Here is a 22,368-nt window from a genome sequence, read left to right on the forward strand (position 1 = left end):
TTGTAAAAACTGTTGATGTGGAGATGTTGAGGGGTAAACTTAGGCAGGAAATCATTCCGAGTGACACTAGGAATGCTCCAAGATCTCTCTTACCTCTGTCTCTGCAGACAGAGAGAGAGGTGAAGAGCTGATGCCCCAATGGGCAGCACACCATTGCTTGGAGAGGCATCAGCCAGCTTTTGTTTCAAAAGGCAAAATGTGTTGCCAAAGCAGTGGGTGGATTTATATACCAGCTTCTCTCTGGCTGCAAATGCACTTAACTGAACTCACTGATTCCAAACAGAACTCAGAGAAGCATCTGGCACAGAGGTGCATAGTTGTTGTGTTTGTTAATGGGGGTGAAATGATTGTTCCAATATTGGGTTTGTGTTCCCTCTCAAAGATCTAATCCTACTGTTCTGGACCCTACAAGCACCATGCATCTTGTTTCTGGAAAATCTAGGATATTTTTCAGCTATGAAAATGGGGGAGAATTTCCAAAAGAGAAATTTCTACCTGATGAACACGGTCTTTTATCAGTAATTTCCTGGTTTTAACACACGTAGCTTTGAACACCTCTCTTCACCCTAATCATGTATCTTGGAAATGGTACTTGGAAAGTGGAGACGTACCCTACTTCTACATAATTTCCATATGGATGTGAAACACCGAAGTACTTCTGCTGTTAAGTCTTTGCAGTCTAATGTACAGGTCCTTATTAGAGTACAAAGGCGTCTCCACTTCTGAAAAAGCTTTGTATTCCCTGAGTGATAATAAAAGAGTGAGTGACAATAGAGTGTCCGAGTGATACATAAAAGATAGTAACTGAAGGACAAAGAGATTGCTCTGAGTACAGGACAGCAGCAGCTCTCTCTTTCAGGGCTGCTGTGTGCGGCATGTGAAGCTCGAGACTCTTGGCTGCCCCAGAGTGTCACCTTCCTTCCTCCTGTGTTAAGCTGCTCAGGGTGCCTGTGCCACGTTCCTGGGATGCCTGTTTCCTGTCCCTGCTGCTGTAAGACATGGGATAGCAGATAGAGCATTGATGTGCCAGCCACCTGCACCCCCCATGTGCCAGGACATGGCGAGGTACAGGGTGCAGCAGCAGTAGGAATGCTGGGAAGTGAGTTGTCCAGCAGATAACAGGGATCTCCAAGCCTCCCCAGCCTACTGAAGGAGGACTGGCCATGTGCTTGATCTGGCATCTGCATCAGATGAGAGTCATGCATTGGCATGGATTTAGCCTGAGATCTTAGTGGTTCTGTTCCAGTTTGTTTGTGGGGTTTGCTTTTCAGTTGCCAAAATGGTGTGTTTTTCATATGTCCCAGCAATTTCAGAATGATGGGAAACTTACTGACCCTGAATTACTTTGACATCTGCTAAAAGTATTTGTGCTTCAGTCTTTCCTTCTGCACATCTGATATTTCTTCATTCTCCCTCTGTTGCAAATCCATCTCTGTAAATTTAATTTCTATTAATATAGCTATATCCTTCAAGTATTCTAAAGAAGCATCCTTCCAAAAAACTCTAAAATGCATCAAGACACATGGGAAAAGGCAGTTTAAGTTATTAGAACAAAGCTGGTTAATGAGCTTATTGTTTTTGACTGAGATCACGTCTGCTAGGAACTATGAGACTATTACTTAAGGGATTGTTCTTTGTTGTGTGACTGTAACACTAAAGCAAAATCAAATCTTTGTCTTTTGAAATGCTCTTTCTCCTCTGTATTCAAAATCAGTACAGCCTTAGTTGTGTTGCTGTGTCTGGGTTTACACATTTAAAGATGTAAATTGATTGGAGAATGTACACAAGAACAGGAAGGTGTAGAAATGATAAGCTACAAGTAAAGTTCTTAACATAAGGAGAGGCTGTTATATTGAGATATTGCAAGAGTTTCAGACCAAGGAGGCCTGTACATTTAATTTAAATTATAAAAAATTGTTTTAGAAATCAATATTATCATCATTAAATATAATGAAAATATGAAGTAAATATCCTGAAGATGCTATGGCATTTACATTGAATTTTTTTGCTTATTCTCTTCTTAAATTAATTTTGGGATAAAAAAAATACTAAAGATGAAGTCCCACTGGATTCAGCTGTCACCTCTAGAAGCTTTCCAGAAGGTATCTTTATGATTGTGTGGATGATGTTTCTGGGGGTTGCTGAAGTACAGTTAAATACGGATCCTTACTATTGAAAGTGTGTCACAATCACAGGCACATCTACTGGCTTTTGTGTTTGAGGATTTTGTGGTGGCTTCTTGGTCTTGGCCACTTCAAATGGTCAAAAAAACCCCTAACCAGTTGGAACCAGTTGCCTCCAGCAGCATGTCTGTGAGACTGGAAAGTCTCACATGCACATAGGCAATGCAGGCCCAGATATTTAAAAATGCACACACCGTTGTACTTGCTAGCAGCAATCTGAGGAGAAGCAGCTTTATCAGGTTTTCAACATGAACTGCTGCTGCTGTTCCTCTTTTGCCTGTTGCCTTGCTATCAGATAAGTAGTTTCATCCTTGCTTTCCAAAATTCTGAACAAATTGATGCTTCAATGCATGCAGTTAATTAGGAGGCTGCATCCTCTGAATTGAAAGGACTAGTTAAGTTTTGATGCACTTGTTGAGGCTGGACTTAGGATCACTGTAACAACTTAGTCTTGGAGATAGCACCTGACATATTTTGTCATGTATTATGCAAAATAAAAACTTGATATGAGCTTTAAGCTCAGGAGCTCTTTCAGGTTCCTGGCACAAAGCTGCAATGTCTTTGCACTCAGACATTTTGCCTTTTGCCAAGCTGTCAGCGCAGATAAGGCATCCATAATTCAAGGAATAGTGAGGGTGTGCCTAAAATTTTTGTCTTTTTTGGTGATGGGTTGCTATAATTTTCTTATTGCTCTTTGTTTACTAATACTGATTAGTATTAATCAGAGCAGAGCAACATGTTGGCACTGTGTTTAAAATGGAATAAAACCAAAAAAAACACGACTAGCATATTCTTGTTAAATATTTCTAATCCAGGAGGCACTGGCTAATGTGCTTGTTCAAGCACAAACACACAGGTCAGCAACTCAGAGACTGCGTTGTAAACTGAAACAAACATTAAAGGCTGGTCTCCACATACTTTTTAAAATTATGGTTTAGCCTCAGTTTTGCTACAGTAATCTCTAAAGAAGCAGTAAGTTCTTCTATATTATTTTCTTTTCTAGCAATTTTCCCCAGCCCCATTCTCTTGAATTATGTAACCTATATTTTAGCATAACAACTACTTTCCTGCTGTATTACACTCTAGGGAACAATTTTGCATTAGCAGGAGGATGAACAAGATGACCTCTCAAGTCTTTTCCATCACCACTTGCTCTAATACGGTGCCGTAATATTTGACCTTGTTACACAGCCTTTTCCCTTTTGTAACCCTTTGACTTTTACAGAAGTCATAGCATTTTTTGGGCATGCAGAAGTGCCCTCCTTTGAAGCTGTCAACCCAAAGTACTGTTTCCTGCACTTCAGAACTAAAGAGCATATTAGTGCCTTTTGCATTCAAGTGGAGAGGACCTATATAAATAAATCATTGCAGAGAAGTACACTATGGTGCCTGTTCCATAGCTGGAATAAGTAGGCTGAAGAGGCAGAGGCTCTTTATTTTGTTAATATGTTGTAACTTTTGAATATGGCTTTTTATTTCAAGGAAGGAAGGAAGACTGAGCTGATTGAGCAGTTTGTTCTGTGTGCACAGACCTCCATAGGGCATAGTCCCCATAGGTTCAAAGTTATCAGTAGGCATCAGACTCTCTGGCAAATGTAACTGTAACTGTAAAGAGGAATTCTGAATTCTAGCTTACAAAATCAGAAAGGATACATGAGAGAAGTAAGATTGGAGTGGGAAATAAAAGCTGTGGTGATAAACAGATGGGAAGTGGATTCAGAGCTAACTTGCTGTTCCAGTCACAGTTTTTGGCTCATAGAGGGCAGGAAAACCTTTTGTGGCACTGGCCTGTAATATTTTTCCCAGCCAGACCCTGAAAGCCAGCTATAAAAAAAGTCTTTTGGCAATGAACACCCCATGCATTTTCATTATCTCTCTTGCTACAACTAATTTTAAAAGCCTGGGGGTTTTAATCATGGAAATTTGCAAACTGTTCAAGTTTCTTGGGATCGTTGCTGTTGCTTTCTGTTTAGTTAAGTGATTTCTTGTTGACACTGAGTTTTAATGTCTCACTCTGATTTTTTACTTCTTACATTAGGTAGAACCTGCTGTTGTGCTCTCCTGCTTGTGCCCTCTTTGTTGCCCTTTCTTACTGCTTATGTCCTTTTTTCCACAACAGTCAAAGACAACTGACACAGGTTTCTGCAGTAGAGAATTGGGAAAACAGTAGTGAGCAGAGACATATAAAGCTAAGATGAAAAGGACAAGCCCTTTTTGTCAGGCAGCTTCACACTGCTCTCAGCCCACATCACCTTATATGTCCTTTCTTTTGCTTATGAGCAAGCAGGGCCTTAATATGCTAATTTAGAAATGGAAGCAGTAAGAGGAAATTTTGACACCATCAGTTTTTCGGATCTCTAACATAATGCAGTGCAACATACAGAGAGAGCCCCATCTTCCACAGCTGTATACGCTTGGATCCAGCAGATGAAGACTAAGGTTTCCTTTTGCACTTAACTATATAAACACTTGCTGCATTTTAACATCTCCCTTTAGTGTAAATCATTGGCATTTGTTTGCCATAATGTGTGCAGACAGCATGACAAATCTTCTTCCTGGTTCCATGTGGATGAGTCTGTAGAAGTAAAAGGATATTAATTTAGAGCTCTGTAAAGGGGAAACTCTGGCTAATGGTTTATCCATGACATGTGGTTTGCTTGAAACCAAGCAGAATATGCAGAAGTTTGGTAGAAATGGTTGAGAAGAGATCACTATAGTCCTTTTATGCTGCCAGAGGGGTTTTGGCTGAGGTAGAGTTAATTTTCTTCATAGTACCTAGTTTGGGAGAGGCTTTTGGACTGTTTTGGATTTCTGCTGAAGACACTGTTGGTAATCCAGGGATGTGTTTGTTACTGCTGAGCAGCACTTAACACAGAGTCAAGGCCTTTTCTGCTTGTAGTACCCCATCGAGGGGGCTGGGGTGCAAAAGAACTGACCCCAGCATACCGAAAAGGGACATTCCATGTCATACGGTGTCATGCTCAACATATAAAGCTGGGAAAAGAAGGAGGAAGGGAGGAATGTTGGGAATGAAGGTGTTTGTCTTCCCAAGTCACTGTTAGGTGTGATGAAGCCCTGCTTTCGTGGAGATGGCTGAACACCTGCCTGCCCATCAGAAGTGGTGAATGAATTCTTTGTTTAGCTTTGCTTGTGTGGGTGGCTTTTTCTTTACTATTAAACTGTCATTATCTCACCCACAGGTTTTCTCACTGTTACACTTTCCATTCTCTCCCTCATCCCGCTCGTGGGAGAGTGAGCGAGTGGCTGCCTGGGGCTTGGCTGCCAGCTGGGGTTAAACCATGACAGTGGAGTATGGAAAAGACTGGAAAGTCCCTTCTACCAGATATCTGCATAAAAACCTCCTTCTTTTAAATATCATGGAATTATTTAGATGTTACTGTAGTTTATGCTGAACCTCCAGCACTAACACCTAGAACCAAGGGTAGGGGAGTCACCAGGACATTCAGGAATGATATGTTCAGAATAAAAAGGACCTTTTGTTGCATGTCTCTGATTCCTCATCCTCAGGGTCATCGTGTTTCTTCTTGATCCTCTGGACTTATATATTACTCATTTCCCACAATTGATTGAGTCTCATTTCATATCTCTTAGAAACACAGGAGCAAAAAGCAAGGGAGGACACTTGAACCTGCAGGAGCGGTTACTTTTTTCAATGGATTTAAATGTATAATCATTCTCGTGCTGACAGTCTTATGTTAATTCCCTTGTGACAGAAGTTAAGACATTTGGCATTTCAGAGAAATATTCAAAAAAGATTAGCTCCAACCCATCTTCCCAGAGTGGGGGGTTTGCCATGTGTACTCTCCCTGTGGAAATCCAGGGACTCTTTCTGCTGGGTATCTTTTGCAGTGTCAGGAAAGCAGACTTCTGCTTTCAAAGAGGCAGAAAATCCCATGTGTGAGTGTATAGTATCACTCTGAAGTGCTGGCTGAATTGGGTATTTTTCATTCCCAGGGGAGTTCCTGCCCTGGAGTTCTCCCTGCTTGTCAGTCCAAACCCACAGGCTCCTTGGGGTTTGCAGGTGGCTCTTTGCACTCTTTACTTTGAGCCTCTGCCAACATGGCTTTAGGGTATGGGACAGGAAAGGGTGTCCAAGAGTATTTTGTCTTTCCCTCCTCCCACTCCCCACCTGCAGGTCCTTTACAGAGAAAGGGAATAAGGATGCAGGCTTGAAGCTGAGCTCTTCTCATATGCAGGCGTAATAGGATCCTTTCCTGACAAAGGATCCCCCTCTCCCAGCGGGGGCAAAGGACCCTGCTTGCTGAGGGGACCCACTGTCCCAGATAATTAGCTAAGCAGCTGCTGTGTGTCTGAATGAAAAGGAGAGTAGGGAGGTTTTTTCTCTGCCGGGGAGCTGGGGCGGCATTCCTTGGAGGCAGCCTGCACATTCCTCCAAAGCACTCGGTGCTGACAGTGATGTGGACTCGGCTTCCCGAAATTTGTACGCAGCCACTCGCTTGGCCTAAGGTTCTTTATTGTGAGAAAGCTCCTTTCCTGCACTAAGTGCTAACCATTTATCCCTGGATCAGTGGGAGAATATGTAGTTGAGTTCACATGTGACATGTTCCACTAATTAATGCATAACCAGACAAAATAAGATCAAATTCGTAGGGAAAGAAAGGAAATTTGTAATATGCAAAACAAAGTAATCTCAACAGAAGCAGCAATTGTGTTAATGTAATAGTGGGCAATATGCCTGTGAACGAATCCCTTCTTCATGCATTTTCTAGGGGGTCTGGGAAGAAAAGGAGAGTGCCTTGTCTGGCCAACACATTTATGACTAACTTTTGTGGACAAAAACTAAACTAAGAGCCTATTCTTGGCTCAGGACCAGGTCTTTTCTTAGAGAACTGCTTTAATTTGTTTGACATACAGTGGAGGACTGGCACACTACGCTAATTAGTTTTATATACAGTTGTTTTATAGATCTGCAGCACTGTATGTACCCGTGGGCCTACTCGAGTGAAGTCTCTGCCTGGCTGGTTCCTGATGCCGGGTCACAGGAGTGGACCCATTTGCCTGACTTGTTGCTGTATTGCTCAAATTTTTAGTTCTACAATTGTATTCATTCTGATAAAATAACATGCATTTAAAATTGGAATAGTGCAGTAATAAATTTAGAAGTGTGGCATGGGCAGTCACAGAAAGAATGAATGCCAAAATTTCTTACTGTTATAAATACTTTTCTTTGTTCTTTCAAGTTTTTTTTTCCCATCAGTGCTGCTGGAAAGGTAGGCAATTGATTTAAATTTTGAAAACCTTTTATCACTAACACTTATTCCTAGTGAACATTTTAAATAATACTCTATTCCTTGCTGCAGGGAGAGGAATTAAATTGTTTAGTTTCTAAGTACTGGCTAATTTGCAAGTGGCTACTGGAAGCCAGAGAATGTTTCTACTTCTGTCCAATACCAGGTAAAAATGAATGGCAGGAAATGTTTCAAATGTCATTTAAGTGGATCTGAACCAGGTATCCTGCTAATGTAATCAAATGTGGAGTTAATCTCCCTTTTATGTTTTTGTAAGGAAAGGAGCTTCATCTTGAAATTATAGTTTAAAGAAAAGAGGCATGGATGGGAGACATGGAGGTCATTCAGGCAGCAGCAAGTGGAGCAGAGCAACTCCCATTTGTGCTCAGCCAGATGTTCACAAGCCTTTGCCAACAGCTCAAAAGGCTGATGCTGTATAAATTACTATATCCCAGGGACTAATTCAATGGGTGTGATGGAAGAGGAAGGGAGGAGGATGGTACCCTGTCGGTCAGAGGTCAGGTGTAACACGTGGAACTGAACCAAGCAACGTTCAGCCAGTTCCACTTTTTCTTTTATTGCTGTGGATTGAAAACACTCATTTTTTTTCCCATAGAAGGCAGAAGAAAAGTCAGTACTTTATTTAAGAATATAAGAACAAATTACTATTTTCTTTAAAAAGTCCCTTTTCCCACATAGTCAAAAGAGGTGAAAACTGATGAAATTTGAGCGTCTGACAATTATCTTTGAAAATATAGAATCTGTTTGAAAGCTGCAAGTTGTCTGATAAAATATCTTTAAAGACTTCTCTTCCTTTCTGAAAATATGTTGATTTCAAACCAAGCTGCCTTCCCTCCACTGCTACATTTGTACCAATTTCACCTATAAAAATCCTTTTTCACTTAGCCTGGGTTGTTTTTCACAAAAGTAAGAACAAGCAAAGAAATACAGAGTAATAAATAATATTTTTATTTTAGAGCATAAAGGCTTCTCTTAACCAAAGTTCTGCTGTTTGCAGGTTGCAACAGCAACCAAAATAGCCACTTGCAGGTTGCTACCTGGCACACATGTCTGTCTCTACCACAAGTCTGGTTATCTGTGATTCTCTGCCCCTAGAAACAGGTGCTGAGCTAAGGGAATCTCTCTTTCAAGGATATACACTTACCTGCTATGATGTGAAGGATAATTTAATAAATGTGACTCTTGGTTCTTGCAGTAAATAAAACTCAGACCCATACCAGTACCTGGTTTTCTATTAGTTTCAAAAGAGGTAATCCTGATTTTGAATGTTTGAAATTGGCAGTGCTGGTGCTTTTCAATTTCATAGGATATCTTAAAGTCTAAAGATTAACAGTGTTGCTCTATCAGTAGGAAGCCCATGGAGGGACAGAGCGCCTTTTCTTTCATAAAATAAGGAAATAAGCAGTGCCCTCTAGTGTTAGTTTACATCAGAGCGAATTGCAAGGAGAATTTTCTGCCATGGGTGTATATGCAATTAAAATTATTTCACAGCTGTGGATGCAGCTCTTTATTTCTTGAAGAAAAGCAGTAAAAGTGGCTGCAATAGTGTCACCAGGACACGGCTGTCAAAGCCACTATCATTAATAGGTAGATGAAATCTGGGTGTCAGATATCACAAACTCCCTGACCTACAAACTCACTTATCTTTTTTTTTTTTTCACTGACCTTGAAATATGTGAATGTAGAATGTGTCCAACCTGCACATGGCCTGGAGAAGGACAGGAAATGTGTTTTACCAAAGGGCCAGAGAAGTTTCACAGAGATGTAGCAGCACATTTTCCTGCTTGAAATTCAGAGGTTTGTTTTCTGGTGTAAAGCAGTACATATTCATGCTTATCTGACACCTAATAACAAAGCAGTGAACTTGTGAGTCTTTTGGACTGTCTTTGGAGCACCTCAGAATTTTCTGGGTTTGGTGATAGTAGCAGGCTAGACTGCTGTTTCAAAGTTGTAGGCATCATTTCTTTCAATTACAGACAGCTCTGCCAGGGAGGACTATGGGAATTAGTCACCTCTGTGCTTCAACATGGAAAGTTATTTCTCAGTCTGCTTCATAGGGCAACACTTTAAACTGCTTATGTCAAAAAAGCATTAAAAAGCATTTGCTGTCTAGTTTCTGAATCATCTGCAGTGTGAAAACTTTGTAAGCACATGTGGCTTTTTTTTTCTCTCTCTCTCTTTTTTTTTTTTTTTTCTTAATTTTGTTTTTCTACCATAGGAAAAGAGCTCAGAACTGATTTTTGCCTTTCAGTTTCTGCTGATGCATTTTTGCCACTTCACTTGTAGTCTAGAGCTTTCAGGATGAGCCTGAGGTCCCTGGGGTGCTAAAGTTACTGTTAACAAGTGGGAATTCTCGAAAGCCTTGAGAGCATCTTAGCAAGTGTCCCCCAGCTGTAATCTGAGAAACAGCACACACAATGAAAGTACAAGCTTTTTTAAGGGTCTGTGCAGTACCTTGGCTTACTCAGGCTTTCTTTCCCTGTTGTGAGCTTCATCCTGGACTGAAGTTTTCTAAACCAAAACATCTTCTGACGTAGCATAGCTTCATCATTTTCCTCTATGGGTTATGGTCAGTGAATGTTTCTGGTGGCTGCCTGCACTGTAAGGAGTGGGTGTCAAGACTTATGCAGAGAGTGTGTTGCCTGTGTGTAAGAGTAACAGGTGAAGAAGCTGTGGACTTTGAGCTGATTGAACAAGATCAGCTCTGTATGAGGAGGTACCTGCGAGTGTACATTGTCTCTGGTAGAAGATGTCAGAAGTGAGATGACTCACCTGGACTGTCACTCCTTAGATGGCTTTTCAACCCACTTCAAACATTTGTGACACATGCCACAACTGTTGTCAAACTTGATACTTGTAATAGTTGTTGATTCTTAGCTCTAACGCTAGACCCCTTTTTGTGCTGCAGTCAGTAACTTCTGTCCTCCTTGCTACAGACGAGCAGGGAGAGCATTGTTTGTGCTGACTGCCAAAGGATGAGGTTATGCTCTGTGAAAACACCAAGGAGAAAAAATGTTCAGCATTGTTTCTCTGAGACGTACCAAAAATCTTCACGCACCAATGAAACAACCAGTGTTATGGTATCATAACAATGGTTTGTTAGGACTTCACCCCAGGCTGGGATGATGATTTCTGTTTAAGACCAAGACCAACAGATGGCATTTGTTAGGACATTGATATTTATGTACAAAGTTGCCAGGACTTTAAGAAGTGGTGCCTCTCTTAATTAAGATGATAATGCACTGCCTTGTTTGGAGACATTCTGCTCATAATGGTGCTGGTGAATTATGAATAGAGGGAAATTAGTAATAACAAATGCCAGATGGAGGTAACTTTCAAAAAGGAATATTTTGTGTAATGTGGCATGTAAAGTTGACAGACCGGGTCTTAGAAGATCTTTATTATTCTTTAGGCTTTCCTGACAAAATTACTCTTTATCCTGCCAAGAAATGTGGTCCCACATGCCAGTGCGTTTTTAAGTGAGAGTAATTAAAGTGTGCCTCTAAGTTTATGGCTTGAAGTGAAATCCGTTCCTCCAATGTTTTGTCAAGAATCTATAAAAAGTGCAAGAAAGGAGACAACTTATAAAAACAATAGTTTTGCCAGTTCTGTACATTCTGCCTTTGAAATCAGAGGCAATTAGGGATGAACAAAACTACTTTCAAAGTTAAAAAAAAATAGTGTTAGTTCTGCTGACATTTTACTTCATATTTTTCCTTTGGTTGAAGATGACTGTTGGAATAAGAAATGTTTTTTTTTTCTAGAATTAGACCCCCACCTTCCTTGACTGAGGTAAAAAATGATCACTGAGTTATAAATGCATTGAATCCTCAAATGCTAGTCTCTTTTTTGCAACTTCCTGACAGAGGGAAATAAAATCTAATTTGGTTTTGTAGTGTAAAGTGGTAATTGAAAAAGAAATAGACAAGGGAAAGTAAGAAATAAAATTGTGGGGTTTGATATTTAATTTCCTAATAAGATTATTATCATTCTATGGGCAATCCACCTTTGATCTCAGGACCTGCTGTCCACTACAGGCCACTACTCTGTCGATTGCAGAGAGGGTGCTTTCATGATGATTTGTGGATGAGGCAAGTGTGTCATCTGAGGTGACCACGAAGATTTGATTTTCCTGTCATTGCCCTTATATTGCAGTAGTGTAATAAAATTAAATTTAGGACTGTAGATGTGCATACAGTCTCTTTCTATCAAATACACTAAGTGTAGTAGACCAAGAAGGTTTGAGGAGCTCACCTTCTGCTCTATCCCTGCACAGTCACAAATTTGCAACAGTCCAAGACCTCTTCCAAAGGCACAAACATTGTAGCAGAGTTCAGAAGGATAGCAGAGTTGCAGAGTTGCTTTTGTCTTTAAATTATTTCTGTGAGAATACTTTAGTAGGGGAATAAATGAAGTAATACATTTCAGTATTGGATGATGAAAAGAAGGCTTCTGGTTCATTTAGAAGAAGGTCAAGATCAGTTTTCAGGAGAATAAAACACTGTTTTGAATTATGCTAAGAACAGACTGTCCGACTATTTCTGGTATTAACGTTCATTGCTATTGGAGAAAGGATTTAACAATAGAACGATGAGAACATGAGAAAAGAATGTCTAGAGGGAAGGCAGTCAAGGATGGGATTCAGTGGCTCTAGCTTTGATAACAAAGGCAAAGAGTGGTCTCAGACAAGTCTTTTGAGATTAATCTGGTACTTTGAGTAAACCCTAAATTTATCTTAATGCAGAAAGAACAGTATTTCTAAGCATTTTCAAAAAAACTCCAGAGAGAATTGTTTCTCACTGAACTTGCTGAAGCTATTGTGAATTTACCTGGAAGATGCCATCTTAAGTTATAGACAACTAAATCCTGGTTTACATGCACATTTAATGAATAAGTCCTATATCTGTATTTTAAAGTCTGTCTAATGGGAAGTGGGTGCTATGATTCGGTCAAAAGCTGTACTACATTCTTGCTGTGCTGTCAGTTTTGTTTATGCTGAAGGTTTTTCTCATCTTATTTTGTTTTCCCAGAAAAACTTTACAATTCCAATGGACGGGAACTGAGACGGGCACTTTTTTCCTTGAAACAAATATTTCAGGTGAGCAAATAATAGCTGTCTATTCTGTGATTTGAACATGAATTTAATATCTTTTTCTTTCACCTTTTTTTTTTTTTAATTTAGAGAATAACTTACAGTTTCTAGCAAAAGAGACTTTTAAGACTTCATTTCTAATTTGGAATTGGCCAATTCCTTTTTAGAGTCTTTTATTTTTATGATCTGCAAGCCTTCCTATGTTCCTTCAGTCAGTCAGAAGGACGAGATGTGGCATAATGGCAGAGTGTGGAGTGTAAACCTGCCAGGAGAGGAGACAAGAAAATTGAAACTCTTAGGTGGAGTTTAGACTGCTCTTTAGACAGTGGCATATCTTGGTATTGGGAAGACTTGGAAGGAAACATGAAAAGGTGAGCCAGGGAAACCACGAGTTAGGGCCAGTGTTGGTCTCATAATGGACAAATAGTCTGTGTTTAAGCCACATCAAAAACTGAAAAGACTTGTGGGAGACATGCAACAGGTCTGATGAGGAACCAAAATCTACTGGGAGATCTCTGAATGTGTTTGAATTTAGACTGAGTTTAGAGGAAAAGATTTACTGATTAGCCAAAAAGATGCTTCATAGAGCTGAGGAGGATATGGTAGTGACTGATCATTTTAAGGAAAGGCATGGATTTGGATGTGAATTAAAATTTTCTAAACAATAGGAGTGACTGGTGAAGGGTGGACCATTTAATGTTAAATCTTGGTAGTTGAAGATGTGTTCTGGGTCAGAAAAATGTCCCTGACTTTTGAAATTTTTGGACAAAGAAAGAAGTTCCAGTTCAAAACAGTCTGGTCATCTCATGAGTGTGATTGGGAAAATCACTGTCTTTTCATGAAACAGTCCCTCATTCCCAGAGGGAGACTGCTTGAGAGTCACAGGGATGCAAGCTGGGTTTCCCTGTGAGGTTGCCAAGCATGTGGCCTGTGTGCTCACAGGAAATCAGGCAGGTTTCCAAGGGTCTTGTCTGATTTTTTCTCTTTTTGTGCACCTCAGCTGTTTCTGGGAAATGTTTGTGTTTCTCTGCATTTAGGAATTAGGAGTTTATTTAGGAATGAGAGGCTAAGCCTCTCTTCCCACCCATCCTGCCTCTCCCATCATGTATTCTCTTCCATCATCCATGCCCTTCCATCATTAATTCTCCCAGTTTGGGTATTCATAAATGCCCTCCTCCCTACAGGTTATTTGTCTAATTGGTATTTCTGAGCACAAGTGCTCAGTGCTTTCAGAGAACACACCAGTGAGATCTCTCTCTTAAATGCTGTTTAAATATTTATGCTAGTTAATTTAAGGGGTTGACTGTGTTGAAGAGTAACAAGAGAGAAAGGAAAAGCGATGCACAAACCCGTATTTGTGTATGAATAGAGTTTTAAGTGAAACCTGTCTGGCTGTTTCAGGATATAATTTTCCTTGAAGAATTTAACTTTCTTGTTTTCTAATGAATGTGGTAGGGAAAGGAATTTGGGAATTATCAGTTACCACATAAAGAAGCTCTTTCCGGTGGAATTGTGGCTAATTGTTGAGCAAACGTACCCTTAAAAAAATCTACATATACTCTTAAAATACAGGTTCTCTTAGGGGGGACTTGAAAAGTGATCCTTGAGCTGGAGAGTATACATATAATATGCACAAGTATTTGAGGTACTACACTTTCAATTGGAAAACAAGCCCCTGTCAGCCCGGGTTTACCTGCTAGCTTTGCTGTCCTTAACAACAGCATTGCTATGGGCATCCTTTGAGTATGATTTTAGTTTATCTCATAATGAACCATAAGAGAGAATGTAAAGTAATTTTGTATCAGTTTTAGAAAGAAAAGCTGTTCCAGTTCTTTACTGAAGAAAAATACAAGTAAATATAATGAGGTTATATTATAAATGAAACATTTTTGTCCAAAATGTCTTTTTTTTTTTCTTTTTTTTTTTTTTTTTTTTTTTTTTTTAGTATATGACAGGAAAGTATGTCACCATTAGAAATTTATCATTATGGTAATAGTTTTTTTTAAATGTATTTTTCAACATAAATATATTTTTTTTATTTTGTATGCCCTTAAAAGAGAGTATTTTAAATTCCTTGTGAGTGTAATATTTTGGAAACAAGATGTTGACTTAAAAAGAGTGTTTTCATAATAACAAGGTTTCCGAGTGTTATGGAGACTTCATCATGTCTTTAAGTGCCAGAACAGTTCATAACACCATTTTTTTATAATTTCATCATTGCTGACTTAATTTGGCACAGTTCTACGTCAGGATCATTTTTAATTTAAAGACCTTCAAGTAGTGTGCAGTGTCTCATTTGCATTAATTGGGAATAAGCCCAAGTTTTACATTGAATTTAAATTCCAGATAGTCAGAGCTCTTGATTTTTCACGTGAGGCCTCGGCAAAGCTTAACAATGTTTGGCAAGAGCAATGTCTTTGTTTCAAAATTTAGATGAAAGATTCATTTGGCAAGTCTGCACTTGGAATTCCTCTTTGATTTCTTCTGGTGGGCTGGTTTTGGCAAAATGATGAAGGTTATGTGGAGTGTTTTTCTTTGACAGTGCTGCCATTCTGTTCCAGTCATTCATTCTGAAGGGCTGAGAGAGCCACAGTCATCATCTTTTTCTGAATTGTACTGCAGCTTTCTTCCTGTTTACCAGTGTGCTTTTTGACAAACTTACAGAGTAAGATATGATTGACAACCAGTACAGTTTCTCTCCTTTTGAATGGATTTTCTGACAGGTATTTATCAAAACCTCATGATTTTTGTGCAAAGTGCTAAAATTTCCAAAGGCATTGAGCAGAACCCAGCTGAACATGGCATTTAGAAAATCAGGATCAAAAAATGTTCTTCGTTTCATAAGAGAGTTAAAAATACACCTGCTTAAAGCATTTAATTCAACACCACTCTTAAAAGCAAAAAAACTGAACAAAACCAAAAAATAAATGTAAATAATACTGTGAGATTTAAGCAATACTATAAAAGATGATGTAAAATGGCCTGTGATACAACATTATGCAATATAAAGCAGGCATGCTTTAGAACCTATAAGCAAGTGTACGTTGTAGTGGGAAAGCATCATTTCAAATCATGCTGATTGCATAATTTCAAAATAGGAAATAACTGGATAAGAATATGGTGCTGTAAGAAAAATAAGAAAGCCATAAAGTTCATTTCAAGTCTGTTGAAATCGATAACCTTGTGGAAATCTGCTTATTAAAATTTTGGAAAATATTTTTAATCAATATCAATCAATGCATTATGTTTTCTGGAAAGCAGACCTCAAGTGTATATTTTAACGTCTTCAGGAAAAAAGACAGTTCTTTTTTAGGATTGTTTTGCCTACAAGTGCCATTTGACAGGGGCAGGGGCAGGAGATCTCCCATTAGTTTTCTTAAGGAGCCTAGATTCCTGTTTTGTGTTGTGATCAGACTATCAAGGGACACAGTTACAAAATTCTCTTATAGAATTTTCATCTGTTGTTGAGAAATTCATTAATCATTCAACAATTGAGCTTTGTGTTAAAAAAAGTCACAAAGAACAGCTATGTGGGGGCCCTGGAAACATTAACTAGAAGGTGTTTGGAAGACACAATCTTATCAGTGAGTGAAATCAAATGTCACACACTTCAGCTGCTAAGGAGTCATCAATCATCCTTAGGAGTGCAGAAGGAGTATTCTGTGTTTGCCTCATTGATCTCAAGGAAGGAGGCTGCTCCTTCCCCTCCTGCAAGCATGACTGATGACTCCTTGGGGTTTGAAGCTGTGTGACACTTGATTTAGGGGCTGCTGTCATCACTTGTGAGGAGGCTGCCTGCCACCTCTCCCCTTTAAGAGCCTCTTGGAAGGGTTCTTGTTTAAGTCATGAAAAAGAGAAACCTTCACTTCCTTCACAAATCAAATTCACCAGAGTTCTACATAGCAGTTTACAGATCTGTTTAATCCCATTTTACAAAGGAGATGTCTCATTACTGTTTAGAGACTATAACTAAAATAGATATGACTCATTAAATGACAAAATGAGTTTCTCAGTTTCATTAGCAAGTAGAGTGCCTTCTTCATGTCTAGACAATGTTACAGGCCAAGATCTAAGAGTGCTTAATGAGAGTAAAAAATGTGAACTGCTTACACCATAAAGATAGCCTAAAACTTGGGAAGACACCAGTATTCCTTCTCTAATCACTGTGAATGTTTGAATTGTAACAGGAAATGTTGTTTAGCATGATGCCCCTGTCTACTTTAGCTTCCTCAGATGCATAATACAATGCCTGGATGTTGCTTATTTGTTGCTTATCTGCCATGAAGAATATACCTGGTAGGGTCTACTCCAGGTGACTTGTCTACAAAATTTCAATTCTGCTATTAACTGGGAGGACAAACACACAGTGTGATGATGTATCTGCTGTCTACAAAAGATGCAAAAAATTGAAATTCTGTCCCAGACAAGTCAGTGGAATAAAATGTCTTTAGTTTCACTGCTATTTTTATCTGATGGTTGAATGTATAGGGAGATAGGCTGTGGTAAACAGAGATAGGCACAGCAGGACTTTTTTTTGTTCATTTCCCGCTAAATGCCATTATAGGGGGGAGGCAACCAAATATTTTCTGCCTAATAATTGAATAGCTTAATGTGAGACTGAGGTGGGACTTTTTTTTTCTTGCTTGCTTATTGCACTCACAGGAGATAAAAAAATTATGTGGGGAAAAAAGATCTTCTAATTATCTGGGCTTACTTAACTGAATAAAATGAAATATTGAAAGCAGAAAGGTGCTTACAAATTTTTCAACATGTTAAATAGGAGCACAGTTTCTTTTCTGTGTTCTTACTTTCAGCCTATTTTAAGAATTGTAGCACAGTTCAGTTCCCTCTCAGTTTATTGTTCTGCACAACGCAAAAAAGCAGCCCAACATTTTCAGTAGTAGAACTTCATGATAACTCTGTGATTTTTCTCAGGTTAACATGGCATCACCCCAGCTACAAAGTTAAGTTCAGTGGGAGCACTAGAAACAAACATTGTATCATCACAGTAAGATGGCTTTCTACCTGCAGCTCCCTCATCAGATGCAGGAATCAGGCAGGTTATGTAAAAGTAGTGAAGTTAAAGTTACAGAAGAAGGAAAGCACCATCTTCAGAGTAAAGGGGAAATAGGACATTTTTGAAGAAGATAGTGGTGAAGATGAGGCAGGATCATAGTAATTCAATCTTGGTAATTGAAGAAAGTAAACTTAACATAAGTGTGACATAGGAGCAACTTCATTGTGCAGGCTAAGAACCCTTTCCTCTCTAAATATTGTCTTTAATTAACTTAAGACAACAGTAATTTTTTGGGGTTTTCAGTTACATCCACTGAAGGAATCTTTGTTTTTGTCTTAGCTGTGCAAATCTCTATTTCCTTCACTATGTGTTAGGTGCCAATAAAAGTGTTTTACTGACTTGTTATCTATCAGTAAAATGTAGACATGAAAGACTGTAAGCTGATTTTTCTCCTTGGTCTAACTTAAATTTCTCCTCTTTCAGTTTGTACCCATTACTCATTGTCCTATCACTACAGTTCCTGATGAAGAATCCCTCTCTGACTTACCTGTAGGCTCTCTTCAGATACTAGGAAGTTGCTATGAGGTCTCCATGCAACCTTCTTTTCTCCAGGCTAACCAGCCCCAACTCTCTTGGCCTGGTTCTGTAGGAACAGTGCTCCAGTCCTCTAATCCACTTCACTGCCCTCCTCTGGACTTGTTCCAAAAGTTCCATGTCTTCTTATGTTGGGGGCACCAGAACTGTGCATAGCAGTCCAGGTGGGTCCCACCAGAGCAGAGCAGAGGGACGGAATCGCCTCCCACAGCCTGCTGGCCACAGTGCTTTGGATGCAGCCCAGGATACAACTGGCTTTCTGGGCTGCCAGTGCACATTGCTGGCTCATGTTGAGTTTTTCATAAAGTTTCCCCCACATTTTATCCTCCAAGTTGTCTCCACAGGGTGCTATCAATTGCTTCTCTGCTCCACCTGCAAATGTGTCTGCAATTGCCATTACCCAGGTCACTTTGTTGAACTCCATGAGGTTTGCATTGGCCTACCTCTCAATCCCATCAAGGTGCCTCTGGATGGCATCCCTTCCTTCCAACTATAAAACTGGGGATAAATTTTCATTGTTTTCATCACAGAGGCCATTGCAGACTGGCTAAGTATATTGCCTCACTGAAAGTAGGGAGGGATAGTAATTTCCATGCATGCTGCTGTAAAATGTTGCTCCATGTAAATAAATGAAATAATAGGAAAAAAGGGAACAATGTAAAAATACGGATGCCTTTGTGTCATGTTGTGGCTATGCTTCTACACAGATGTACATGAAATGAGTTGGGAAGGTGTAAAGAATGGTAAACAGAAGAAAATGAGGAGTGGAGCCACAGCATGGAGGAGTGTAGGGAAAAGTTTGGAGGAAAGAGGAATGGAAGCTTGGCAAAGCTGGTGAGGTCTGTAAAGTGGGTTTGCAGTCAACAAGTAGAGCAAGGGGAAGGAGCTTCCATTGAGATGCAAACCAGCTGCTTGGTCCTTGCAGTCCTTTTCCCACTAAAATGCTTCTACCTCATTTATTTCTAGCAGCTGAGCAGTTTTGGGACAGGGCAATTTTGTTCTCAAGGAGCTGTTCTTCCAGGTGTGTTGGTGGGAATTTGACAGAAGAAAGACAGCAAGTGAACCTGCTAAGCACCTATCTTGGGGTAGTGTCTGGGTTACCAAGTATCACAGAATAGAAATACATGTCTGAGAGAAATGGACTCTTTGTCACAGCAGAGGAATCTCAGATCTGTGTTTGGTTCATCTTCCAGGAGTAATGTCCTGACACAGAGCAGAACTGAGATTTCATGTTTACTTAACCACTGGATCATCTGGTCTATACATTTTGTTTTGTAGCTTTGTAAATAATTGAGGTTGAAATGGGAACACAGTCTTGAGAGATTCGTAGGACTTCAGTTTATGTATGGATGTGTGTAGATATTGTATGGATGTGTGTGTATATGTGCATGTGTGTATGTTTTTGGAATGATTTCTTTCTAGATTTGTTTGCAATAGATGACTTGGCTTTTAAAATGGACTGAAATAAACAGAGACAATTAAATTAGATAATATCAGGTACTTCTGGATTGGCAATCTAGTATTTTAATTATATCAATAATTTTGGAGTCCAAAGGACAGAACTATAGTTTGAAGTGTGGGAAAGTAACTGTAAATTATATTTTGGCAATCTGTGCTCCTTCAATCACTTCCTGATTATGTTTACTCAGTTTTCAAGCCAGAATGAGTTTTTCTAATGGCAAAAATTGCAAGCCAATCTTGATCTGCAAAATGCAACCTGTCGCTTAGCCAATAAAAAGCTGGACCATGGAAATGCTTTGGGATTTCTGTTTCTAATAGAGCACGACATAACTTTTATTACTACATCATTTTAGTCTTGTCAGTGGGAGTAATTATCTTGCTGGTAACTTCATCAGATGTGATGCATACTGAAGGCAGGTAGCAATACTTAAAAACATTATTGTGGAGGCTTAGTTGTGATATATTTCTAATGTAGTCACTGAGGTTGCAGAGGTAGGCAGCCAAAAGGGCAGCTGAGAGGAATTGTGTGTTAATTTTGCATTGCTGCTGGGATGGGGAATTGTATGAGCATTTGAAATTGTACAGGGTGCCTGTGGATATGAAGGCTCTCAGGTCATGGAAGTGTATTCTGGTCTGTGCTGCCACATGGCTACTGCTGCCCAGGGTACCAGGGTAGTTGAATTAGGAGCAAAGTATGGGGTTAGTTTGGGATTTTTTTTTTTTTTTTTTGTATATGTGAGGGTCTGCCAAATCCAGGGGAATGCTTAGGAAAAAAAAAAACTGTTTATATTCTCCTTGTACTATTAAGTATAGGAAGGGTGAAACAAGGACCTACTTATCGTTGACGCTGGATTTTATCGTTCTGCCTTTATGCACTCAGTAACAGAGAAAGATTTTGAAGTATATTGGGCAATATTCCTTTATTTTACTTTCTTGTGGTGGAGTGCCAGATACATTGTCATTTGAGATTTATACCAGCGAAAGCCTGCAGTTGTGCATGGTTTGCTCTTTGACCTGCCTCCTCCTTCCTCCCTTTCCTCACCAGTCAGCTGCTGTCCCTCTGCCGCTAATTTACATCCCCAAATGAATGAAGCTTAATCCCTAAACCTTAATCCTCCTAAAACCAGCTGAACTTTGTGATCCTATCTTGACTTTGCAGGAGATTAAAAATAAAAAGGGGGGGGAGGGGGTGGGGACTGTTTGAAAAAATGTGCTTTAACTTCTAAAGAGTGCAGCCATCTTTTTTGTTTTCCAGAGGGCAAAATGCACTGGCATTTTATTGATCAATGTATTTTTCCATGTTATCTTATTTTTTTCACATTAAGCATAGTCATTTGGGGTTTCTGTTTCAGTTCTGTTTCCTTGCTGTGCAGTGTGAACTCTTGGCAGGGGAATCTGAGGAAGAGAGCTTTCCTAGGAGACCTTGCTCTGACATAATAATGTGGTCTAGGGACAATGCACTCTGCCATGATACTATTTCATAGATGAACATAGCAATGAATCAAAATTTCACTAGCTCTCCCTCTTGAAAAGTAGGGATATTTACTTCAGGCCAGTTAGTATCTGAATGAGCTGTGCACTTTCTGCTCATAGGATTCCATACTGATATGCTGTCAACAGCTTGTCCCAAAAGATTTCAGGCAACAGAGGAGGTTGCTCTTCCTCTTTAAGTTGATATATGTTTCTTCTCATATGCATGGTGCCCAGTGAATTTGCAATATTCATTTTACTTTTTGCCTAGGTGAATTATCACAGTATTGGAATGTGAACATAGTATATATTTGTGAAGCTACAATTTTTGGTCTACAGACAAAACCAGAGCTGACCTGATAATCAGAATTTAAATCTCTCTTAATTAGGGGTGTTGTAGAGTGACAGAGTAGAGAGGGAAGCTCTTCCTCTAGCAGACAGTGAAATGCATCAACCACTGGAGCTGGTTTGAATGCAATCCCCTCTTGTAAACCCACAGGCAAAGCTTAGCGAGGATATTCTCCTGTCTGTGACTGGTACTCTGTCTGCCTGTGCTGCTCTCACTTCTAGGCTGGATCACAGCAACTTTTGCATTTTGGAAGGTTTGGTCAGTACGGAATGTGATTGCTGGCTCACTCAATAATGTGTCATGTGGAGAGCACAGGCTGGGGAACCTGGAAACCATGGGAAACTCATGGTTTTCCTTATTTAAAGAAATGAACATTATAAAATATGCAGTCTTTAACTCTGTAACAGAAACAGGAGAGAATTCTACACGACAGAATTAAATATGGGAATGCTTAAGCACACAGAAACAATGGGTTAGCTTATTAAAGGAAGGGGAGGAAGCTCAAAACATAAAAATGAGATTCTTCTTGGTGAAAATCTTATAGACAGGGAACTTGTTTTGTTTTATGATTCCTTGGAAAGACAGTATTCTGCACAGCTGTTAGCCACGTAAGAAAGAAATACATATGTGCATATCCAAGTGTGAATATTCACTTTCTAATCCAGTTTCCCCAAATACTTGGAGTGAAGCTTTCAGCAGTGCTTGTTAGATTAAAAAAAAAAAAATTCCCTTGAGAAACTATGTTCCAAAACCTCAATTCTTATTAGGAAATGAAGCAACTTTCTTGTGGCATAAAAATAATGATGCTTTGGGTAAAAGCTTTCAACCATATGGCCCACAGAAATAGCAGGCTTCAGAAAAATCTATCTTAAACAGTACATAAACAATTTATCTTTGCACATGGAAACTGC

The 22,368-nt window shown here is 39.4% G+C and overlaps 1 protein-coding gene across 4 annotated transcripts in view; it reads left to right on the forward strand.

The window, feature by feature from the left end:
• Window positions 1–22,368, forward strand: part of FHOD3 (formin homology 2 domain containing 3) — a 372,799-nt gene that overhangs the window by 158,563 nt on the left and 191,868 nt on the right. For all 4 annotated transcript variants that reach the window (XM_053980820.1, XM_053980827.1, XM_053980835.1 and 1 more), the window contains exon 4: window positions 12,505–12,572. In XM_053980820.1, the coding sequence (XP_053836795.1) occupies window positions 12,505–12,572 (68 nt within the window). The remainder of the gene's footprint in view (window positions 1–12,504; window positions 12,573–22,368) is intronic.

The sequence above is a fragment of the Vidua macroura genome, chromosome 1 (assembly GCF_024509145.1).
Source record: "Vidua macroura isolate BioBank_ID:100142 chromosome 1, ASM2450914v1, whole genome shotgun sequence".
NCBI classification, from domain to species: Eukaryota; Metazoa; Chordata; class Aves; order Passeriformes; family Viduidae; genus Vidua; species Vidua macroura.